The sequence below is a fragment of the Lepidochelys kempii genome, chromosome 7, assembly GCF_965140265.1.
Source record: "Lepidochelys kempii isolate rLepKem1 chromosome 7, rLepKem1.hap2, whole genome shotgun sequence".
Classification (NCBI taxonomy): domain Eukaryota; kingdom Metazoa; phylum Chordata; order Testudines; family Cheloniidae; genus Lepidochelys; species Lepidochelys kempii.
The window spans coordinates 95396183-95419353 of NC_133262.1; the positions used below are offsets into that span (position 1 = coordinate 95396183).

Consider the following 23171-nt stretch of genomic DNA (forward strand, 5'->3'; position numbering starts at 1 on the left):
AATTCAGAGCAGGGACTTAAACCTGGGTCTCCTATCTCCGAGGTGAGACTCCTAACCACCAGGCTATTGGTGGGTGAGTCTTGCTTAATGCCTCTTCTTGGAACTGTTCCACTTTGTTTCAATACCTAAATATTCATAGGGTCAGAGAGAGGCTAACTCTAACTTGGGGCTAGTGCACTCACCTGGGATGTCAGAGACTTGAACCTGACTCCCCCACATGAGTAAAAGATGAGTGCCCTAGCAACCATCAGGCTATTGGCTATTCTGGGGGTCTCTTATTCTCTCTTCCCCATTTTAAATGAAAAAAATTCAAAAGGTTTTGGTTCTGTCCTGATGCAGAACAGGAAAATGTTTTGAAATTTCAAAAATGTTCATGGGATGGGAAAACTATTTCCCGCCTGTCTCTAGATGCCATTTCCAGTGTACAAATCCTGAGCTATCCAGTCACCCTAAAAATACTACCTTGTAATAGTCTAGTCCTACTTCTTCCCCAACACCCTGTACTTAAAAGTGTGCTATTTTCAGAATGTTTTATGCTTCCTGTTTATCTACACAACACTGTCCCTTTTGAAGATTTGGAGATACCAAAGAAGTTAAACAGGAGAGTCCTCTTAATACAAAATCTATTGTGCATAAACAAACTCCTGATCAAATATTACTAATGTGTTTAAGGCTCATGGTGAATTAATGATTTTTTAAACAAAACCTTTAAAACAAAAATATAGCAGTTTGCTTTTTCACAGGGAATAAAAGTAGCACGGACAGTGTCTGCTGTGAAAGCAGTTGAGTTGTCTCTGAGTGTGATTCACATGATTGTTTTGTGTTTATTTTATTGACTCTTTTTGCAGCGATGTATACAGATAATGACCCTCGTTTATACTCAATATTCTGCTTAACTTCTTGTGCCTGCAGAATGCTGAAATAGATTTTAATTTTACCGAGGAAGAAAATGCTTTTGTTTTATATCTAAACTTCCCTTCATACACTTCACTTTATCGGTTGTACTCCTTTTTAGTTGTCAGCATTTTAAGCCTCAGTGATGGCAGGTGCATTCGACCCAACAGGTACTGTTGGAATTGCATAGTCCTGTATTAACAGAGTCTAGAACAGTGTGCATTTCTCATTTCCAAACCCAGTCTGTCTTCTGACCGGGCACAGCACTAAAGGAACAGAGTGAGTCATAACAAACGAAATGTAAAAGGAAAAAAAAATCGTACCTTAGCTTCTGACCAGCTGGCTCAGTGATCTTACTGATCTTGTCCATGTTCCGTGTTGATAGTACCAGGTAAATTAGTGATCATTTAACGAGAACACGTGCTGGTTTTTATGTTCGTAAGAAGGAGCGCTATACCGAGCAGTTGACCTGAGATAGAATCCCACGGGTTATCTCTGCCTGGTTTCTACGTTGTGGGAAGGAGAATACTAATTTATTACGAGACCTGAAAACTTGCCTGAGCACATATTTGAGTTTCATGTTTCTAGTTCATCATGTGACACACACAGCCAGCCAGGCGACTTGCTTTGACTCCTGAATGTTATGCAAATGTGATGACCGACACCTATAGGGCGTGCAAATTCCCCTGAAATTGAATGTGTCTCAAGTCTCTCTCTATTACTTCCTCTTTGTGTCTTACATGCAGCTGGTGTTTTAATCAGATGGCATGACTGGAAAATATAACACTTACACCACAGACGCCTGCTCTCTGCCCCATGCTGGCCACTTCCTGGTCGCAGAAAAGTGCAGGCGAGCTATCGGAAGGGACGATCCTGCTCAGTGTCCTGACAAATTATGCATTTGCTGCTGCTTCGGTTTGGCATCATTGTAGCTTCCTTTGGACTCTACTCCAAACAGCCAGAGAGATATGTCTGCAACTGCCCCCCCCCTCCCCTTTCAGGTTAAGGTGGTGATGTTTCCCGAGCAGCCTGCAGCTGCTAAGTGTTAAATGGGTGTTTCACAACTCCACTCCATTCCAAAACAAGGCTCAGTGTCAACACCACCACAGAGGAACAATGGAATTCAGAGTTGGGGCTGCCCTGTGAGGACTGATTGCAGCAACGTGGCTGTTAAAAGCTCAGAGGAGTGGGGAGGATCTTACTATGGGGTATAATGGGAAGGAAAGTGTTGTCTACCCTGGAAGACTCTCAGGTGACTGAGGACTAGAGGCAAGCGACTGGAAATTAAACAGTTTCCCTGAAATTCCCTTTCCCAAAGGAGGACTTGTGGCACCTTAGAGACCAATAAATTTATTAGAGCATAAGCTTTCCTGAGCTACAGCTGTACTTCACGAAAGCTTATGCTCTAATAGATTTGTTGGTCTCTAAGGTGCCAGGAGTCCTCCTGTTCTTTTTACGGATACAGACTAACATGGCTGCTACTCTGAAACCTTTCCCAAAAGTATGTCTACATTACAAGCTCTACAGTGGCACGGCTGGGGTGCTGCAGCAGACACACTTGCTACAGCAACATAGGGATTGTTCCATTACTGTAGTAAATCCACCCCCTTGACAGGTGGTAGCTAGGTCAATGGAAGACTTCTTCTATTAACCTAGCAGCGTCTACATCAGGGGTTAGGTCAGTTTAACTACGTCTCTCAGGGGTTGGGTGGCCATATGTCCCGTTTTGGCCAGGACAGTCCCATTTTTAAGCCCTATTCTGGATGTAGGGTGACCAGATGTCCTGATTTTAGAGGGACAGTCCCGATATTTGGGGCTTTTTCTTATATAGGTGCCTATTACCCCTCACCCCCTCTCCCAATTTTTTTCACACTTGCTATCTGGTCACCCTACCTGGACATCTCAGTTTTTGGGCAAAACTGGGCATTTTGTCCTGTTTTCTCTTGCCAACTGATGATCAGCTGGCAAAACCAAACAGGACAAATGCCCAGTTTTGCTAAAAAAGTGAGGCATGCCGCTCCCCCCCCCCACCGCAGGGTGCAGGGGAACATTCAAGGGGGTAAGTGGCAATACCAGCCTTCTTGGGCCAGCCCTGTGTGGAGTGGGGATCGAGGGGTGGGGCGAGGAGGCTGGGACAAGCGGCTTGGGCCAGCCTTATGTGGGCTTGGGCAAGGGGCTGAGGCCAGCCATAGCCAGGGAGCTGGGAGGGGAGATGCTCAGCGCTACCAGCTCTGTGCAAGGGGGGGCTTGGGCAAGCAGCAATGCCAGCCCTGCATAGGATGGGGGAAGGGGGAGGGGAGACTTGGGCTAGCCCTGTGTGGTGTCCCATTTTCACTTAGGTGGACCTTAGTTTCAGATGCAGACCTGAGTCAAACTATTTAAAACACCATTTCAATACCTAACGAGTGTTGGGGGGAAGAGGTGATCTGGCGTGGGAGAAGTTGCGACTATTTAACTAGAGGTGGGATGTTGCACTGATTTAATTAAACTGAGGAAACCCTGATTTAGAACTCTTAAACCAGATGGAGCAGGATAAACCTCTGTAAACCAGAGTTAGCCTGTTTCAGGCTTGGGCTACACTGAAAAATTACATTGGCATAGCTACATAGGTAAGGGCTGTGAAAAAGCCACCCCCTTGATTGACATAGCTATGCTGACAAAAGCCCTGGTGCAGATGCAGCTATGTTGAGGCAGTTTTCCTACACTGACAGAAAAATTCCTTCCATCAGTTTAGGCTGTGTCTACACTATAGGGCTATGCTGACAGAGCTGGGTCACTATGGTCTCCGCAGGTAGATATACCTGTAGTGGTCATACACAAAGTTGCGCTGGATTAATTGAATTGATGCAACATCACACCTTTAATTACATCAGTACTACTTCTGTAGACTAGCCTATTGGCTTTTAAATTATTTTTATTATTTGGATTACCAAGGCGCATAGGTCGGAGCTCTAATCATGCATGGGGACTCCATTGCACTAGGTGCTGTACAAACACAGAACAAAGAGAGATCATCTCTACCCCAAAGAGCTTATCATTTGTATTAAAGATCCGGCCTCCCCATCGCGTCTATGGAGGTGGGAGAGATCTTAATTAATATTCTGAGGATGCCCTTCACCCTCCCAAAAGCTTCTCCAACAAAACCAGGGAAGGCTCAACTTGATATTCCTGATATTTCTAGGTAAACAACAAACCAACAAAACCTCTTGCTTCTTTATCATGCATAAACAGGGTTACTCCAATGCAAGACCCAGGCTGGTCTATCTTAGTGTTGCTTTGGTATGTCTGTGAGAGTGACTCTTTGCGTAGCCTTGGATGCAATGATTGGTTTGCCTATATATATGATTCATAGATTCCAACCCCAGAAGGGATCATCTAGTCTGATCTCCTGAGTAGAACAGGCCATACAACTTCCCCAAAATAATTCCTAGAGCAGATCTTTTACAAAAACATTCAGTCTTGATTTAAAAATTGTCAGTGATGGAGAATCCATCATGACAGTTGGTAAATTGGTCCAATGGTTAATTACTCTCAATGTTACAAATTTATGCCTTATTTCCAGTCTGAATTTGTCCGGCTACAACTTCAATCCATTGGATCATGTTATACCTTTCTCTGTTAGATTGAAGAGCCCATTATTAAATATTTATTCCCCATGTAGATACTTACAGACTGTAATCAATTCACCTCTTAATCTTCTCTATTTTAAATTAAATTGAGCTTTTTGAGTCTATCACCATAAGGGATATTTTCTAATCCATTAATCATTTTCTTGGCTCTTTGCTAAAGCCTCTCCAATTTATCAACATCCTTCTTCAATTGTGGGCACCAGAGCTAGACTCAGTATTCCAGCAGCAGTCGCACCAGTGCCAAATAAAGAGGTAAAATAACCTCTCTCCTTCTACCTGAGATTCCCGTTTATGTATCCCAGGATCCCATTAGCCCTTTTGGCCACAGCGTTGCATTGGGAGCTCATAGTCAGATTATCCACCATGACCCCCAGATTCCTTTTAGAATCACTGCTTTCAAGGGTAGAATCCTGTAAGTATGGCCTACATTCTTTGTTCCTAGATTTATACACTTAAGTTTAGCCATATTACAACACATAGAGTTTGCTTGCACCCATTTACCAAGTGATCTAAATCACTCTGATTCAGTGACCTGTCCTCTTCATTGTTTACCATTCTCCCAATTTTGCGTAACTTGCAGACTTCATCAGTGATGATTATATGTTTTTCTTCAAGGTCTTTGATAAAAATGTTAAGTAGTGTACAATGATTATGAGTCTCTACTGGAAACACACTCACTTGATGATGATGATGATTCCCTGTTTACAGTCACATTTTGAGATCTAGCAGTGAGCCAGCTCTTAATCCATTTAATGTGTACCATGTTAATTTTATGTTGTTCTAGCTTTTTAATCAAAATGTCATGCATTACCAAGCCAAACACCGTACAGAGGTCTAAGTATATTACATCTACACTATTATTTACCAAACTTGTAATCTCATAAAAAATCAAGTTAGATAGGATCTATTTTCCATAAACCCATTTGATTTGCATTAATTACATTACCCTCCTTTAATTCTTTATTAATCAAGTCCTGTATCAGACACTCCATTATCTTGCCTGGAATTGATTTCAGGTGGACAGGCCTATAATTATTCAGGTGGACAGGCCTATAATTATTCAGGTCATACTGTTTACCCTTTTAAAAAATTGGCAGAACATTAGTGTTCTTCCAATCTTCTGGAACTTCCCCAGTGTTTCAAGACTTATCGAAAATCAACATTACTGGTCCAAAGAGCTCCTCAGCCACCTCTTTTAAAACTCTTGGACGCAAGTTCTCTGGACCTGCTGATTTTAAAATGTCTAACTCTATATCTTCTGTTTACCATCCTCTAGAGAACATTAGTGAACTGGAAAGTGTGTTATCGCCATATGATGAAATTGCATCATCTGCTGTTTTCCCCAAATACAGGACAGAAATATTTATTGAACAACTCTGCCTTTTTTCATTATTATTGATAATTCTACTATTTACATCAAGTAACGGACCAATACCATTGTCAGTGTTCTTTATGTTTAAGAACCTCCTTCTTATCGTCTTTAATTCTCCCTGTGTCCCTTTGTTTCCCTTATTGATTTTCTATACTTCCTAACTTCTGATTTAAATTCAGGTTTCAGAGTAACAGCCGTGTTAGTCTGTATTCGCAAAAAGAAAAGGAGTACTTGTGGCACCTTAGAGACTAACCAATTTATTTGAGCATAAGCTTCCGTGAGCTACAGCTCACTTCATCGGATGCATACTGTGGAAAGTGTAGAAGATCTTTTTATATACACACAAAGCATGAAAAAATACCTCCTCCCACCCCACTCTCCTGCTGGTAATAGCTTATCTAAAGTGATCACTCTCCTTACAATGTGTATGATAATCAAGTTGGGCCATTTCCAGCACAAATCCAGGTTTTCTCCCCCCCCACTCCCCCACACAAACCCACTCTCCTGCTGGTAATAGCTTATCTAAAGTGACCACTCTCCTTACAATGTGTATGATAATCAAAGTGGGCCATTTCCAGCACAAATCCAGGGTTTAACAAGAACGTCGGGGGGGGGGGGTAGGAAAAAACAAGGGGAAATAGGTTACCTTGCATAATGACTTAGCCACTCCCAGTCTCTATTCAAGCCTAAGTTAATTGTATCAAATTTGCAAATGAATTCCAATTCAACAGTTTCTCGCTGGAGTCTGGATTTGAAGTTTTTTTGTTGTCAAAGAAACTGCGGAATCACCTGATCAACATCCTCTACAGCAAACAGGGAAAGATTAAGAATGAGCTCTCAAAAATGGATACTCTCATAAAAAACCAACCTTCCACACAAAATTCCTCGTGGCTGGACTTTACTAAAACTAGACAAGCCATTTACAACACAGCCTTTGCTTCTCTACAAAAGAAAAAGGACACTAAACTTTCTAAACTACTACATGCCACAAGGGGCCACAGCAATGGTTCCCTCAACCCACCCAGCAATATTGTTAACCTATCCAACTATACTCTCAGCCCACCAGAAGCAGCTGTCCTATCTCGGGGCCTCTCCTTCTGCCCCTCCACCCTCACGAACATGATACAGTTCTGTGGTGACCTAGAATCCTATTTTCGACATTTCCGACTCAAGGAATATTTCCAACATACCTCTGAACAACATACTAATCCACAGAGACCTCCCTACCAACACTACAAAAAGAAGGATTCTAGGTGGACTCCTCCTGAAGGTCGAAACAGCAGACTGGACTTCCACAGAGTGCTTCCGCCGACGTGCACGGGCTGAAATTGTGGAAAAGCAGCATCACTTGCCCCATAACCTCAGCCGTGCGGAACACAATGCCATCCACAGCCTCAGAAACAATTCTGACATCATAATCAAAAAGGCTGACAAAGGAGGTGCTGTTGTCATCATGAATAGGTTGGAATATGAACAAGAGGCTGCTCAGCAGCTCTCCAACACCACTTTCTACAAGCCATTACCCTCTGATCCCACTGAGAGTTACCACAAGAAACTACAGCATTTGCTCAAGAAACTCCCTGAAAAAGCACAAGATTAAATTTGCACAGACACACCCCTGGAATCCCGACCTGGGATATTCTATCTATGACCCAAGATCCATAAACCTGGAAATCCTGGGCGCCCCATCATCTCAGGTATTGGCACCCTGACAACAGGATTGTCTGGCTATGTAGACTCCCTCGTCAGGCCCTACACTACCAGCACTCCCAGCTACCTTCGAGACACCACTGACTTCCTGAGGAAACTACAATCCATCGGTGATCTTCCTGAAAACACCATCCTGGACACTATGGATGTAGAAACCCTCTACACCAATATTCCACACAAAGATGGACTACAAGCCGTCAAGAACACTATCCCCGATAATGTCACGGCTAACCTAGTGGCTGAACTTTGTGACTTTGTCCTTACCCATAACTATTTTACATTTGGGGACAATGTATACCTTCAGATCAGTGGTACTGCTATGGGTACCCGCATGGCCCCATAGTATGCCAACATTTTTATGGCTGACTTAGAACAACGCTTCCTCAGCTCTCGTCCCCTAATGCCCCTACTTTACTTGCGCTATATTGATGACATCTTCATCATCTGGACCCATGGAACAGAAGCCCTTGAGGAATTCCACCATGATTTCAACAATTTCCATCCCACCATCAACCTCAGCCTGGTCCAGTCCACACAAGAGATCCACTTCCTGGACACTACAGTGCTAATAAACGATGGTCACATAAACACCACCCTATACCGGAAACCTACTGACCGCTATTCCTACCTACATGCCTCCAGCTTGCACCCTGACCACACCACACGATCCATCATCTACAGCCAGGCTCTGCGATACAACCACATTTGCTCCAACCCCGCAGACAGAGACAAACACCTACAAGATCTCTATCAAGCATTCTTTCAACTACAGTGCCCACCTGCGGAAGTGAAGAAACAGATTGATAGAGCCAGAAGAGTTCCTAGAAGTCTCCTACTACAGGACAGGGCTAACAAAGAAAATAACAGAACGCCACTAGCCGTCACCTTCAGCCCCCAACTAAAACCCCTCCAACGCATTATTAAGGATCTACAACCTATCCTGAAGGATGACCCAACACTCTCACAAATCTTGGGAGACAGGCCGGTCCTTGCCTACAGACAGCCCCCCAACCTGAAGCAAATACTCACCAGCAACCACATACCACACAACAGAACCACTAACCCAGGAACCTATCCTTGCAACAAAGCCTGTTGCCAACTGTGCCCACATATTTATTCAGGGGACACCATCACAGGGCCTAATAACATCAGCCATAATATCAGAGGCTCGTTCACCTGCACATCCACCAATGTGATATATGCCATCATGTGCCAGCAATGCCCCTCTGCCATGTACATTGGTCAAACTGGACAGTCTCTACGTAAAAGAATAAATGGACGCAAATCAGATGTCAAGAATTATAACATTCATAAACCAGTCGGAGAACACTTCAGTCTCTCTGGCCACGCGATTACAGACATGAAAGTTGTGATATTACAACAAAAAAACTTCAAATCCAGACTCCAGCGAGAAACTGTTGAATTGGAATTCATTTGCAAATTTGATACAATTAACTTAGGCTTGAATAGAGACTGGGAATGGCTAAGTCATTATGCAAGGTAACCTATTTCCCCTTGTTTTTTTCCTACCCCCCTCCCCCGACGTGCTTGTTAAACCCTGGATTTGTGCTGGAAATGGCCCACCTTGATTATCATACACATTGTAAGGAGAGTGATCACTTTAGATAAGCTATTACCAGCAGGAGAGTGGGGTGGGAGGAGGTATTTTTTCATGCTTTGTGTGTATATAAAAAGATCTTCTACACTTTCCACAGTATGCATCCAATGAAGTGAGCTGTAGCTCACGAAAGCTTATGCTCAAATAAATTGGTTAGTCTCTAAAGTGCCACAAGTACTCCTTTTCTTTTTGATTTAAATTCATTACTATTAATTTTCCCTTTCCTCCATTTGTTATATATTATTTTTTACTTTTTTTTATAGCTGCCTTCTCTTCTCCTCTAAACGAGGTCAGTTTTTTTAACCAGCATTGCCTTCATCCTCATTTATGGGATTTTGGTTTTTTTGGGCATCTAGTAAGGTGTTCTTAAATAATTTCTCAATTATCATGAACATTTTTCTGATTAAATTCTTCCTCTCAATTGATTTGGCTCATAATTATTTTCAGCTTTGTGAAATTGGCCCTATAAAAGCACCAAGTATATATATATTACTGTTCTGCATTTCATTCTGCTTGCTCATTATAAATGGGATCAAATCATGATCACTTGTACCTAAACTATCATTAATTTTTCGTTCTTTGATCAGTTCCTCTTTATCTGTTCAGAGAAGGCCTAATAAAGAATTCCCCTGTGTTGGCTGCAACACTGTTTGAGGTAGGAAATTGTCATCTATCCTATAATGTATAGAAATACCAAGGATGTTATATGCTGGAAGTCTCATGCTGCCACTATGCTCACAATGATGATAGCCTGTACACTAAGCTCACCTCCATAGTTCCAGTATTTTCCGGGGCAAAACAACCAGGTCTTAATAGTTGTTAGCCTTTGCCCTATAATGTTTGCTAAAGGGCTCTTTGCACTCTTTGTGCTTTGTGGGCTTGGTTGATGCTGTATCTATTTTCTTTTGTAGTTTTTGTCTAGCTATGGCTGCTTTGGATAAGAATCTGCCAAGATATAACTCTTTTTGTAGGTGCACATCTAGGTGGTGGTGGCAATCTCATTATCATGAACTGAAGGTCTTTTAGTGCTGACAACTGTAACTTCCTGAAAACTCTCCAACAATTTATGCTTGATTTCCACTTGGATATTTTCTCTTCTTTGAACATGCTGATTGGATTTTTCACATGAAAATGCAGTTGGAATTCATGTTGCCTCAATTGGTGCAAATCCCATTCTATTGGGGGAGATAAGGAGCATGCCACACGATCTTCCTCCTTGGTAGGACTGCTCCGAGCCCAGTCTTGCTGGCATCACTTGTATCACATCTGGTAGAGTGGAAATCAATGAGAATGGAGGGCATGCAGTATCTCTCAGGAAAGGGCTGATGTTGAACCTGCTGAACAGTCTTGTCTATTTCTCGGCTTCATAACCCTTGAGAAACATCATTATAGTGGTCTAGTATACCATTCTCTGGGATGCCTCTTTAGATTATATGTTCTTATGAACCAATTTCTTTTGCATGTGGGCTTACTGTATCAGTGCTATACTGGAAATCAAAGCCCTTGTACATGACTTAGATGGTGTAAAGAGGACTTAAAGGGGTTGTAAATTAATTAAATGCAGAACCACTTTATGGTCCTATTATACTGCCAGAAGGGGTAAAGGGGCCATCGAGAATCAGGCTGTAGTGTCACTAGACTCATGTAGTCACTTATGTTTAACAGCAGAAATGGCTCCTGTCCTGTGTGATTTGCACAGAAATTCTAACCTGTTGCTTTTCTTTGGTGCCAGCCTGTAACTCGCACTGTGTGTGAGGATAGTGGCATCGTATAGTTTGTTCTTGGTTTTGTAAAAAGAAAAGGGGTACTTGTGGCACCTTAGAGACTAACCACTGCATTTAGCCGTATGGAGTGGAAATCTATCAACTTCATGAAAAAACTTGTACAGATACAGACAGACGACATCTTCCTTTCCAAATGCAAACAGACGGACATCGTACCAAAAGGACTGAAGGTAAAAAATGGTTAGTCTCTAAGGTGCCACAAGTACTCCTTTTCTTTTTGCGAATACAGCCTAACACGGCTGCTACTCTGACTCTTGGTTTTGAGTGACTGTGGTTTTACTTCTCTGTATTGCATGATGAAGAGGAAGATTTTTCAGCCTAATGCACTTACTGATGCTCATCTATTTGGCATTAAGGCCCGGTCTACGCTTAAAATTTAGGTTGACATAACTATGTTGCTCAGGGGTGTGAAAAATTCACACTCTGATTGCCATAGCTATACTTCCATAATGCCTGGTGTAGATGTGGGTAGGTTGAAGGAAGAATGCTTCTGTTGACCGACCACCACCACTTGGGGAGGAGTGTAACCTACAGCAACAGAAAATCCCCTTCCATCACTGTCGGAAGTGTCTGTGCTATGGCACTTCGGTGGCATAGCTACAGCGCTGTAGCACCTGTAGTTTAGATATGGCCTTGGTCTCTTTCCAGAATTGCTGTTTTGTTATATTCGTGGTAATAGAAACAACAAAACCACCTCCGTGGCTGCTGTTTTGCATTGATATGATAGACATAGAAGATGCAATGCCTTGGCACAGTGATTTGTCACAAGTTTCTGTGGATGGTGTCATATGCTGGGCATTTGCTATTGTCATGTCTCATTTCACAAACAGTGCAGGTTTTGCTTTGTGTTTTGTTTGCTGTGTCATCAATGCACTAGGATGGCTGCTTGTGCATTATTATTTTTTTTTTACAAGTCACATTCTTGAGATTGCTTTACCCCTTTTGATAAATTGGCTTTGTAGACTCTATTTTCTTGCTTTGTATCTGTACTTTTTTGCACATCTATGAACCTTTGTGGTATTCGTGTGGTTCTGATGACATTCTCATTCAAGCACTATCACTACCCTGTATTTTATTAGGTCATCTTTTGAATCCATAGTCATACGGAATCTGCCCCAGATAAATTTCAGATGCCGATTAGTATCAGGCACAAGAGGATGAATTAAGATTTAAGAATTTCCTTGATTCTACGTTTGTATCTGACCGTCTATACTGGATGTGTATTTTATTTCCTTTGCTTTCCATTGAAGTTAATAATACTTTACAATGCACAGTTCATAAACAGGGTTTCTTACTCAGTAGTAATACATTTTGCTGCTTTGTCAATACATTGTAAAATAAAACTCCCTAAATTAACCAATACCTTGGTTTTGTATGTTAGGACCTTCACTTCATTTTCATGAGTAGCTCTGCAGTGATACACAATAGTATAAATTATTGTGATCCAGATTAATATAAACAAATGAGTATTGCTAACTCTCATGAGTCTCACAGTATTTGGTGTTTTTCTTAAAGTCCTGGCTCCTGGAGTGATATTATAAGGTGAGAGTCTCACTTTTCATTGTAAAATATGAACCAAGCATACCCTAAAAGTTTAGAAACTAGAAGATAAAAAGAACTCCAGATTTAATACTTTGAAAAATCTCATGATTTTTAAGCCAGTATTGTGATTTCTGAAAGCATGGAGTTGACAGTACTGCCATAGAGAATGCCAAGAAATCACGCACTGCTCTGTTTCAGGAAGAAACTAATTTACACATTGCATTTAATGCTCTTATTTACTCTCTAGTGTTACTTTATAGTTACTTTATACTCTTGGTTGGGAGTAGATGATTAGAATATTATTTCATAGTTGGAACCTGGCATTCTCTTTCTTCACCATGCTAGAAATCCCCCTTTTAAAATTGATTTCAGTTAGTGCAGTTTTATTCCCAACATGAACAGAGCATATTGGGGCTAAAATGGTTTTCAGAAATATTCAAGAATCAGTTTTTGCCTACTTGTGAAAATGATTTTCAAAAAATGTGTTAGCTATACTATGCCCTGCCCACACTAAAGGTGTAACTGTGCTACCAGAGAGAGTTTTAAAATTGATTTAATGCACAATCTGTTTTGTGGTATATTTTGATTATTAGCGAACTTCCCCCTCCTGTGCCAAAACAGAAGATGATGACGATTTTACTTTTAAGGAGTGCTTCATAATTTTTTTGCTTGGCAGGGAGTTTTTGTTTGGCTTCTTCTCTAGGAACTGCTGAATGGAGAGCAACAAAGCTCTTCCAGCCAACACCCAAAAGGATTGTATATAGGTCACATGACTCAGCCTGAGTCCATTAGTATGTTTCCTGAGAGACATCACTATTTCCTGCAGTGTGGCTTAGACTTTTACTGCGCTGTAGCAGTGTCCACATGGCAAGTTAGTATGCAGCAAGCTGGTGCACTGTAGATTCACCCCCTGGCTTGCCACACACTAACTCACCATGTATACAAACCCTAAGTGGCATGTTTTAAACTGGAAAACACTAACTTCTAGCACAGAAAGAAGTATGAGTAAGAAGTACAGTGACTTCTCAATCATCAGCCCTAGAGAAGATAGGCCTTTTTCGTTTACATCACATTTTTCTGTGCCAAATAAAATTAAATGAATTCTTCGTTAAGTGTGTTCTTTTTCACACAATGTATGTCATCTCTGTGGGTCGAATTGCTCTATGCCACAGTACTGCAACTCTGTATTATCTTTGGAAGAATCTTGGAGACTGGCATTAGTTGTTGTAAAAGCCCAAATTGGTTACCACTTTGCACAGTGAATATCTCATTCAAAGTGTGGTAAGTAGCAGGCAAATAGCAAGACTAGGGGAAGGTGGATCTATTTTTAGTATCTAAAATAAAATCTGATAGGAATTGGGGTCCATCTCTAGCTTCAATACAGAAAGAACAAGCCTTCTGTATTTAGGCAGTATCATTACAACACTAATGCAGGTTGAGTTTCTCATACTGGAACAAACTCATTTTAACACCTGCACAGGCAATGTGTTTTATTTCCCCTGAGAACAAAACCCACTGTCTACAGTTATACTTCTGCTTTTTAGTTTTACTATCATCAGCTCATCTCAATAAAAAAGAAAGTTTGACTAAACTGTTGCTGTATGTTCAAATGCTGAACTTTAAACGTTTGGGGCCATACGGGGCCATGTGGGGGCCCAGAGGGAGAGTTCAGGCGTGATTGTGCCAACGACGCCTGGAGCACAGTTGAGAAGAGTGTCTGAGTGCTGCTCCTCTCTCTGCACCAAGGCAGCATTGCTTGTGCCCCGCCTCCTCCCTGTCCCCTTCTAAGTAGTTAGTGCACCATGGGAGACTTGGCCAACTGCAGGGAGAGTGATTGTGAGTGACCCTAGTGCAGGACATAGAGAGTGGGGATGGATGGAGGAGAGCTCCTTAGAATCTTCCTTCTCTTGAGTGCCCACCCAAGAGCCAGTCACAGTTCAGCCCTAAACCTTTTCATTATTTGAATAGGTGTCCTCTACAGTGCTGACATGGCCACAAAAAGGAGTCAGACAAAGATGTTAGTTCTGCAGGTTTCAGAAAGGAAGGGATGTTCTAAGATATGAAATATTTTGCATGGTACAAATGTTGTTTACATACATAATGGACCAGATACTGCTCTCTCTTCTTTATGAGTCAAGCAGGGCAAAGCAGGTGGAAAGCCAATGACTCTTACACTCCCTTCTCTTTGCCCTAGTCTCTGGTCTTATCTGCATGGAGACTTAGCGTATGTCTATACTGGAGCTAGAGGTGTAATTTACAGCTTGAATCAATATACCTGCACTAGCTCTGACTGAGCTAGTGTGCTAAAAATAGAAGTGTAGCTGTGGCAGCACAAGCAACGGGAGAGGGGCTAACTGTCCGAAGTATGATCCTATCTGAGACTGTAAGTATGACCTCAGGCAGCCGGCTCATCCTGTGCTCGTGCCACTGTGCCTACACTTTTTTATTTTTAGCACAGTAGCTCTGTCAGAGCTAGCATGAGTATATCTACTCAAGCTGGAAATTAAACCTTCCAGCCCCAGTGTAGATACACCTTTAGTGCCCAGAAAACTAGGGTGCAAATCTACAGTGTACTAGCCTACTGCATGCTAACTGGTCATGTGGACCCTGCTACCATGCTCTAAGGTCCATAGTGCCCTTTGATGTACTGCGAAGAGCAGTATGTCAAAGTGCATTACAGACTTTTTGTGTGTGGTAGCCAGGCCCACTTAGTTACAGCAGGCTTGCCTGTGCTCTATGTCTCTGTGTGGACAAGTCCTCTGGACTGACCAGAGAAAGCATGTGTGGCTGGAACGTTGCTTTGTTCTGGTATATGCTCTGATAATCCCCAGCTGCTGCAATGACCCCTGGAGGCCATTGGCAGCCTAGGCAAAGGAGAGCAGCCCAGACGATCTCAGTGTTTAGGAATAGGCAATTACTAATTGTCTTAAGCCTGTCTCACTTCCTAACTTTTGCTTTCTCATCCTGCTCCTTTCCTGCTCCTCAGTTACATGAAATGGCCTAACCATGTCATTTAGTAGCAGCATTAGGGAGTGGCAAGGAAAGAGCCAGAAAGTCGTCTTTGGTGGAAAGGGTGATGGCTGTGAAATAGCCAGGTGGGTGTGTTAGGAGAGGAGAGGTTCTAGGAAAAGAAAAGTCACATCAAGTGTTAGAATACCAAAGTAAAAACTATAGGTAATTATATAAGTGAAGATGCTTCATCAACTTGGTTATGACTTAGATAAGATGCAAGATAATTAGCTTACCATAAGACACTCATCTCTGGAGAACAACAGCTCAGAATTATAACTACAGCCATGATATTTGTCTGTTACCTAAGATTGCAGATTTTGTTTATTTTGCAGATATTATGTATGTTTACTCAATTGGTAACTTTGAGTTAAAACTACAAAACCATAGCTACTTAATAGGAGTACATCGCTTTATTAGAGTTGCTTATTATTTTTTATGTTCCCTCCTGTGCAGCATTTATTGTTGAGGTACAGCATTTGAAACTGTTATTTGGTATGTTTGAGGACATAAAAGCTTGTAACTTTATACTCTAGGGGGACAGTAGGAAAAGAACAAATTTACATTTAATAGTAAAGACTCTTTTTTAAAATAGCAGTTTGTTTCTCCCCTCCCCTGTTGATTTAAAATAAAAAGGCAGCCCAGTGCAGGTAGGGGTGGAGTTGAGGAAGAAGACGTTTATGAAAGTCTACATTTTAAAGGAACACTATCCAGATTTGACAGGTTCCCAAATATTTTTAAATTGAAAAATTTGAGAGTAAATTTTATTATTTATTGACTGAATATTTCAATTATATTGCCATAGCATCTAGGAGCCCCACTGGACCTGGACTCCATTATCCTAAGCACCATGAAAAACAATGGACCAAAGAGTTTTGCCCAAAGAGTTTAGAATCTAAGTAAGTAGTAGAGCTAAGGAGAGTTTCTGGATTGACAGCCCTAGTGATTACTATTTGTCTATATATTTGTAAAATGGCTGTCATGGTGGTATCTGGGAAACATCTGATTTATTCACAGAATGCTACAGCATGGATACTGGCAATTAAAATTTCCTCCTATTATTTCATGTTGTGGGGATCTGACAGGAATTTTAGGATGTAATAATTTTTAAAAAGAAAAGGAGTAATTGTGGCACCTTAGAGACTAACCAATTTATTTGAGCATAAGCTTTCGTGAGCTGCTCACGAAAGCTTATGCTCAAATAAATTGGTTAGTCTCTAAGGTGCTACAAGTACTCCTTTTCTTTTTGCGAATACAGACTAACACGGCTGCTACTCTGCAACCAATAATTTTTAAGCTACCCTATTTCTTACTGACACAATATTAACAATAGAATGGGCTCTGTTGCCAGGCAGAAGTTGTATACTGAAAACGAGATTCCAGTAACTATTGTACTACTAATATTAACTGTAGAACATTTGTGTATTTCTGGTATAACGTCTGTGAGTTCTAAAATGTTCACATTATTTAACAAGTAATAAAACAAGCATGGGAGTAGTTTTAGAGAACACACTATAGGAAACTTAGTTTTTAAAGTGCTTTTTCCCCAGGGGCTGTGGGCGCCAAAACATTTCCGTCCAGCTTTAGCCTCACACTTAGTCTGCCAGTTAACTTTCAGTACTGTATTCACAGGTATATTTCCCTTTTTATGCTTTAAAAGAAACTCACATCATGAGCTTCTGAAGAAATGTTGGTCTGCAGAAACTCTTTGCCCTAAATACAGGCCCATAGCACCAAATCTTTTCCATGAATCTTTGTCTGTAGTGAAAATGAAATCACTTCAGAGTGTCCAGCAGGGCATGGCATACCAGCTCAGCGAGGGAGTGTTCATTTTCTGCAAACATTTATGTAGATGAGTTTGATGGTAGGGAAGTTCCTTGAATTGTAAATGAATATTGTTGAATGTTCTGGTGGCACTGACTGTGTCAAATTCATAACTGATTCTAAGACAGATGCCTGTCCAGCTAAGGAACATAATTATACCTTATGATCTATGTGTCCAAATGCTCTTCAGAATTGCTCATGAAGGGCAACATCATAAATCTGTTCACAGATGGGATTACCTGCTTCGTAAGTAGGCGTTCTGTATGAAACACATGACAGCTGTGCTGCACGATATCTAGTAGAGTCTGGATAGATTTTTGAGGTGTTGATTTTGACCTGCAGAGGTCTAAACGGCCTGGAACCAGTCTACCTGAAAGACCATCTGTTTCCCACTATTCACTGCCACACTTGTGATTAGCTCAGGCACTGATGTTACATCCCCTGGCCTGGATATAATAGACTTGCAGTTGCCGACAGGACATTCTCAGTAAGGGTCCTGGAGCTCTGGAATGCTCTCTTGCCCCTGGTCTGAAACAGGCTGGATTTGTTGATGTTCAGGGCATGGTGTAGGGCCAATTATTTCACCTGACCCCTGAGGAGAATTAGGAGAGAGTGAAGCATTGGCTAATGTATTGGTGCATTGTCATATGAACTTAGATCTCCTGTTCAGTAGAATGGGTGAGCAGATTGAAATTTCAATTTGATCTGTAATTTTAAAATACTTGGCAAGGGCACTCAGAGCTTATGTGTTTGTGCTTTTTTTATAGTTCTAAATTGAGAAAATAAATAAATATAGAGCAATATTTAGTTGCAGAGGTTATTCAGAAACTAATTTCAAGTAGTGAATGTATTTGAGAAAATTGCAATCTATTCGTGGGCAACATGTAACCAGAAAAAGAGGCGATTATTCAATGAATAAATATTTTAAAAGCGACTTACATAATCATTAATGTGGCTATTTCAGGAAATACAAATAATTCTGTTAGTTCCATGGTCCTGAAGAGCATTATCTATTCACTAAAGCAAGTTTATGGATATGCCAGAGATCCTAATAGTTCCCCAGATATTACTGTTGAAATCAGATGGGTCAGGGATGGATGAGAATAATTGATAAATTTGGCTAATTATATCTGACAAATCTGGAAACTACTAATGACCTGATTGATATCAAAGCTACATTGAGATGTTCATGTGAGAAGATATTTTTAGATCATTTCCAGTGTTCTGAGCCAACTTACAGAAATAATAAAAAGCTGTGAAAGTGGACATTAAGGAACCAAATAGGAGAAATGATAGAGGCTGTGGTAACAGCTGCCTTGAAGAAATGAGACATTAGAAACATAAAGGAAAAACTAAGGGTTAAAATTCCACTGAGAATAATATAGGAAACTGATACAGAAGACTGACAAGGGCTTGGCAAAAATAAAAGAACAGGGAGAATACAAAACAGTAAGAATGTCATGGGGACCTGTAAAAATACATTAAATCTTACCCCCAGAATTTCTTACTAATGGAAACAGAAAAAAGTTAGTAGGGCTGAAGAGATCAGACTTAGGAGGTTTGGAACTAAAAGTTTCAATTTTTTCAAACTAGCTTCGAGCAAAGCTGTTCAATTTGCATTTCTAATGACAGCTTCAACAAAGACCAAGGATTCAACTGGCAGAGAGAATGAATTGCCTTTTCACTCTGACAGTTGGGTCCACCAGGTCCAAGTTTCACCATACTGTGGGGAAGCTCGTACTGCTGCTGCCTTAGCCATATCTAGTCTATTGAAAATATTCAGGAATTTGAAACCAACACTTATCCTAAGCACAAAATTTATTTTTAAAAAATGATTTAAAATAAAAATAGCATCACATTCTGGCATTACAATATTGTAACATTTCAAGAGTTCTCAACATATAAGAATCTTGTATATTAAAAAAAAACATAAAAAGAATGTTAAGGTTGCAAAGTCAGACACTCAAAAGTTAGGAAATGTCTGTGCAACCGTAATCCAGTTGCCTTATGCTTATGCATTATGATGCAGTCTGTAGTTACATGATCACATAGTATTTTTCCCCACAGGACCCCCAGAGATAGGACTAGAGTACTTGTGGCACCTTGGAGACTAACCAATTTATTTGAGCATAAGCTTTCGTGAGCTACAGCTCACTTCATCGGATGCATTTGAGCTAAGCTGCCACAAGTACTCCTTTTCTCTTTGCGAATACAGACGAACACAGCTACTACTCTGAAACCAGAGATAGGACTCTGAATCAAATGTATAACACCTCACATGTACAGGTACCATGATACCAACATAACAGCTGGTATCCTTGTGATTTCTTGTCTCTTCACATTTGAGTTGGTCCTGGAAAGGAAGAATTATGAATTGGTGCTGTGGTGCTGCTTACTGGGACAGTGCTATTAGAGTGGTGCTCATTTGCATGGGGTGATGTGAATTCTATCCCTAGCTGGGGTAAAACTCTCTCTCTTTCTATATATATATATATATGGTAATATATATATGGTATGTTTAATGATTTTATGGGTTGCTGACTTGTGGATGTTTGGTCTCTTCAGTTTTAGCTCTCTAATTCTAATGTGCCATTAAAATGGTATGTCAAGGGCAAGTGGCCATATCAGATGGCTGCACAGCAGCTCCCTGACTTCCCTGCAGTATGTGCAGGGCCAGCTGTCCTGAGCTCATTCTGCTGTTATTCCCCCAGGTGACTGAATGCTACACAGAGCTACTGTCTGTGGGCAGCTGCTACTAGGTCCTTCCCCAGTCACTTTGCTGCTTCTCTTCTAGAAGCATGCCTCCACTTCCAGCACCTCCCATGCACTGCTCATCCTTCCAGCTTCACCCACAACTATTCCATTCCCTTCATACCCTTGATATTTCTCACTCTCCCCACAGATACTTCATCACCCAGCATTATTTATGTCCAGGCGTTGTCATTGTTGTCCTCCTCCTCTCATTCCTGAGCTTAAAAAGTCAGAAATGAAGCGGTTAATATAGACCTCCCCCCACCAGAGCACAAACATCTAATATTGTACATTAACTATTGTACTGTTACACAAAAGCAAAAGAGGATTGCTTTTTTTACTGGTTTCAGAGTGGTAGCCCTGTTAGTCTGTATCAGCAAAAAGAATGAGGAGTAGTTGTGGCATTTAGAGACTAACAAGTACTCCTCGTTCTTTTTGCTATTTTTACTGTTTATCCTAGTGGTCAGCCTAAGAAGAGAAAAATGGAATACTCTCCTGCATAGTAGATAAGTATGTGGTGATAACATATTGTAAATAAATAATGTAGGTTTTTTTTTTTAAATGGGAAGACTCAAGTTCTCAGGCTTGGAGTGAAATGAGCTAAGACATCTGTTCTGTTTCCTGTGCCCTGTGTGCTTGAGCCTCTGCACATGTGGAAATCAGCTCAAATGAGATTATAAATTAACAATTCTACACACTTCAATGCTCAAGTGAACCAGAAGTTATTTTCTTCTGAATTGTGAGTGCCAGGTGCAGCGCTTTCTGGTTTACCAAATATAACTTTTTAAAAGGGAAGAAAGACCACTGATTTGAAAGTACAACATCTTGTTTTCTGTTGTCTAAATGCCCTCTTACAATAGAGGAGAGCAAAGCAAAGCAAATCAATTGATGTGGTGGGGAAAGAACTTGTGGAGGCACAGGAAGCTACTGGTCTGTGAGTCAGGAAATTTAGGTACTATTCCTGGCTCTGCTGCAGACTTACTGTGTGAACACGAGCAAGTCATATGGGCCTACGCTTTCAAAAATGGTCTCTAATTTTGTTTGTCTCAGTTTTTGAGAGCCCAGTTTGAGTCATCTTGGGCCTGATTTTCAGAGGTGATGAGCATCTGTAAGTGCAAATGAAATGAACGAGAAATGTGGGTGCTCAGTACCTCTAAAATCAGGCCCAAAGCATCTCAATTTGGGCAAATTTGGCCTTCATCTCTTGTGCTTCAGTTTCTCCCAGCTATGAAATGGGGGTAGTAATGTTCAACCATCTCACAGGGGTATTTGTAAGGCAGTATTCACTAATGTTTGCAAAAAGCTTCAAAATTCTTGGCTAGAAAATACCATCTAAGCACAAATTATTATTATTAACAGATGGAGACAATCCTCATTAAAATAAAGGAAGGTCCCTCCCCCTGCATATTAGGATTGGATAGAACAGCATGCACAATTTCACTATTTGGGATGGTACAGAGTGCTAAAGAAAACACTCACTGTTACGAGACAGTTGGAATGTTAATGTTGTATCAGAGCAGCTCAAACTGCCTGCTTATGGGTCTATGCAGTGTTGTTATAGCATTGTTGGGCCCAGGTTATTAGAAAGAGAAGCTGGGCAAGGTAATATCTTTTATTGGACCAACTTCTGTTGATAAGAGAGAGACAAGTGTTCTTGAATAAGAGCTCTGTATAAGCTCGAAAACTTGTCTCTCTCACCAACAGAAGTTGATCCAATAAAAGATACTACATAACCCACCTTGTCTCTGCTTAAGAATCTGTGAGATTTAGAGAAATAAGGGTCTGCGATTCACCCTCCTAGCTATCCCTGCTAATGGGGAATAAACAGACCCACCTCTTACTAGATGCACCTAGATAACATGCCCCAAAGCATAAGCAATCTACTCAAGGAAAATTATTCTAGGTGGAGCTGTTAGAGCATAGGAAAATCTAGAATTAAGGTTGCCTAACGTGATTTTTGTATTTTTACTGTTCTTTTAACATAGTGTTTTGTGTGTAATCACTGATGGGATTTATTTACACTATGGACAAAAACATACACCATAGAGGAAACCTGCTGTGTGGATTTCCCAGGAAGTGCATTGCTGACAATTAGCTAAAACATTTTGGGAATTATGATACAAGGAGAGAGGCAAAGATCCATCCTGTGTGACATTTCTTGCTGTTTTTTCCCAAGCAGGGGCAGCTGGTGTGGGTGGGGGAGGAAGGCAAGAACAGATTTGTCTGTCACTGCAGGCAAGAGAGGGAGACAGTAGTTTGGGGAAGAGCATGGGAGAATTGTAGATGGGAAATCTTAGGAGAGCAGCATTGTTGGGGAGACAAGGATATAAGGGAGAATCTGTGGCAGAAAAGGGAGTTTGTGGAAAGCGTGGGCCAGCAACTCCCCCTCTTCCCCCCGTACCTTCTAGACTGACCACTGCCAGTTTCCACTGGTACCTCCTCCTACTCTCAATCCTGTTTTCAGCTGCTGCTGCTTCCTTGGCAGACTTGGCAGGGGCAGTTGTGCTAGTGAGGAGAGTTGATCAGGTAGCTTCTGACCTATTACTGCAGTAGTTCCCTGTGGGTAGCTGGGAGGAAGAACTACAGCCAAGCTGGATGGAGGTGTGAGGATCCAGCAGCACGGCAGGGCTGTATGACACAGCTGCCAAATGTCATATGAAATGCTAGATCCTGGGCAGCCCTGGAGAGGTAAAAGATACTGAGAGTTCATTTCTTTGAGATCTCTTCTAGACTCTTGTGACTCAGGAGGCCATGCAGCTACAGGCTGAGAGAGAGCATGCAAACAAGCACGCACACACAAGACTTTTCTGTTTAAGTCCTCTGATACCTCCTCAGTTCTCTCCAGTAGCTCGAATTAAGTCAAGAGATTTCAGTCAGGATTCCCTTATAGTTTAATTTAATTTAATTGTCTGTAAAATGACAGTTGGTTTAAGAGAAAAATTTGGAAAGCAATTGAACAATTTTTGTCTCATTGGACATTTTTCGCAGAATTTCTCATCAAATTGAGAAATTTCAACTTGATTTCATATAATTTTTGC

The 23171-nt window shown here is 41.2% G+C and overlaps 2 protein-coding genes across 11 annotated transcripts in view; one reads left to right on the forward strand and one right to left on the reverse strand.

Annotated features, from left to right (window-relative positions):
- LOC140914912 (DNA nucleotidylexotransferase-like) overlaps positions 1-23171 on the forward strand; it is a 384775-nt gene that overhangs the window by 86899 nt on the left and 274705 nt on the right. The window lies entirely within an intron of this gene.
- BLNK (B cell linker) overlaps positions 1-23171 on the reverse strand; it is a 144908-nt gene that overhangs the window by 68149 nt on the left and 53588 nt on the right. For 2 of the 10 annotated variants that reach the window (XM_073353946.1, XM_073353947.1), the window contains exon 1: positions 1686-1839. The exons of 5 other annotated variants lie outside the window; for them this stretch is intronic. Coding sequence is in view for 3 of the 5 variants with exons in the window: in XM_073353944.1 (XP_073210045.1) it covers positions 1218-1264 (47 nt within the window). In the remaining 2 variants the exon portion in view is untranslated. Of the gene's footprint in view, positions 1-1217; positions 1543-1685; positions 1841-23171 lie in introns of those variants that run through there. 3 more of the 10 variants (XM_073353944.1, XM_073353942.1, XM_073353945.1) reach the window with 3 other exon arrangements.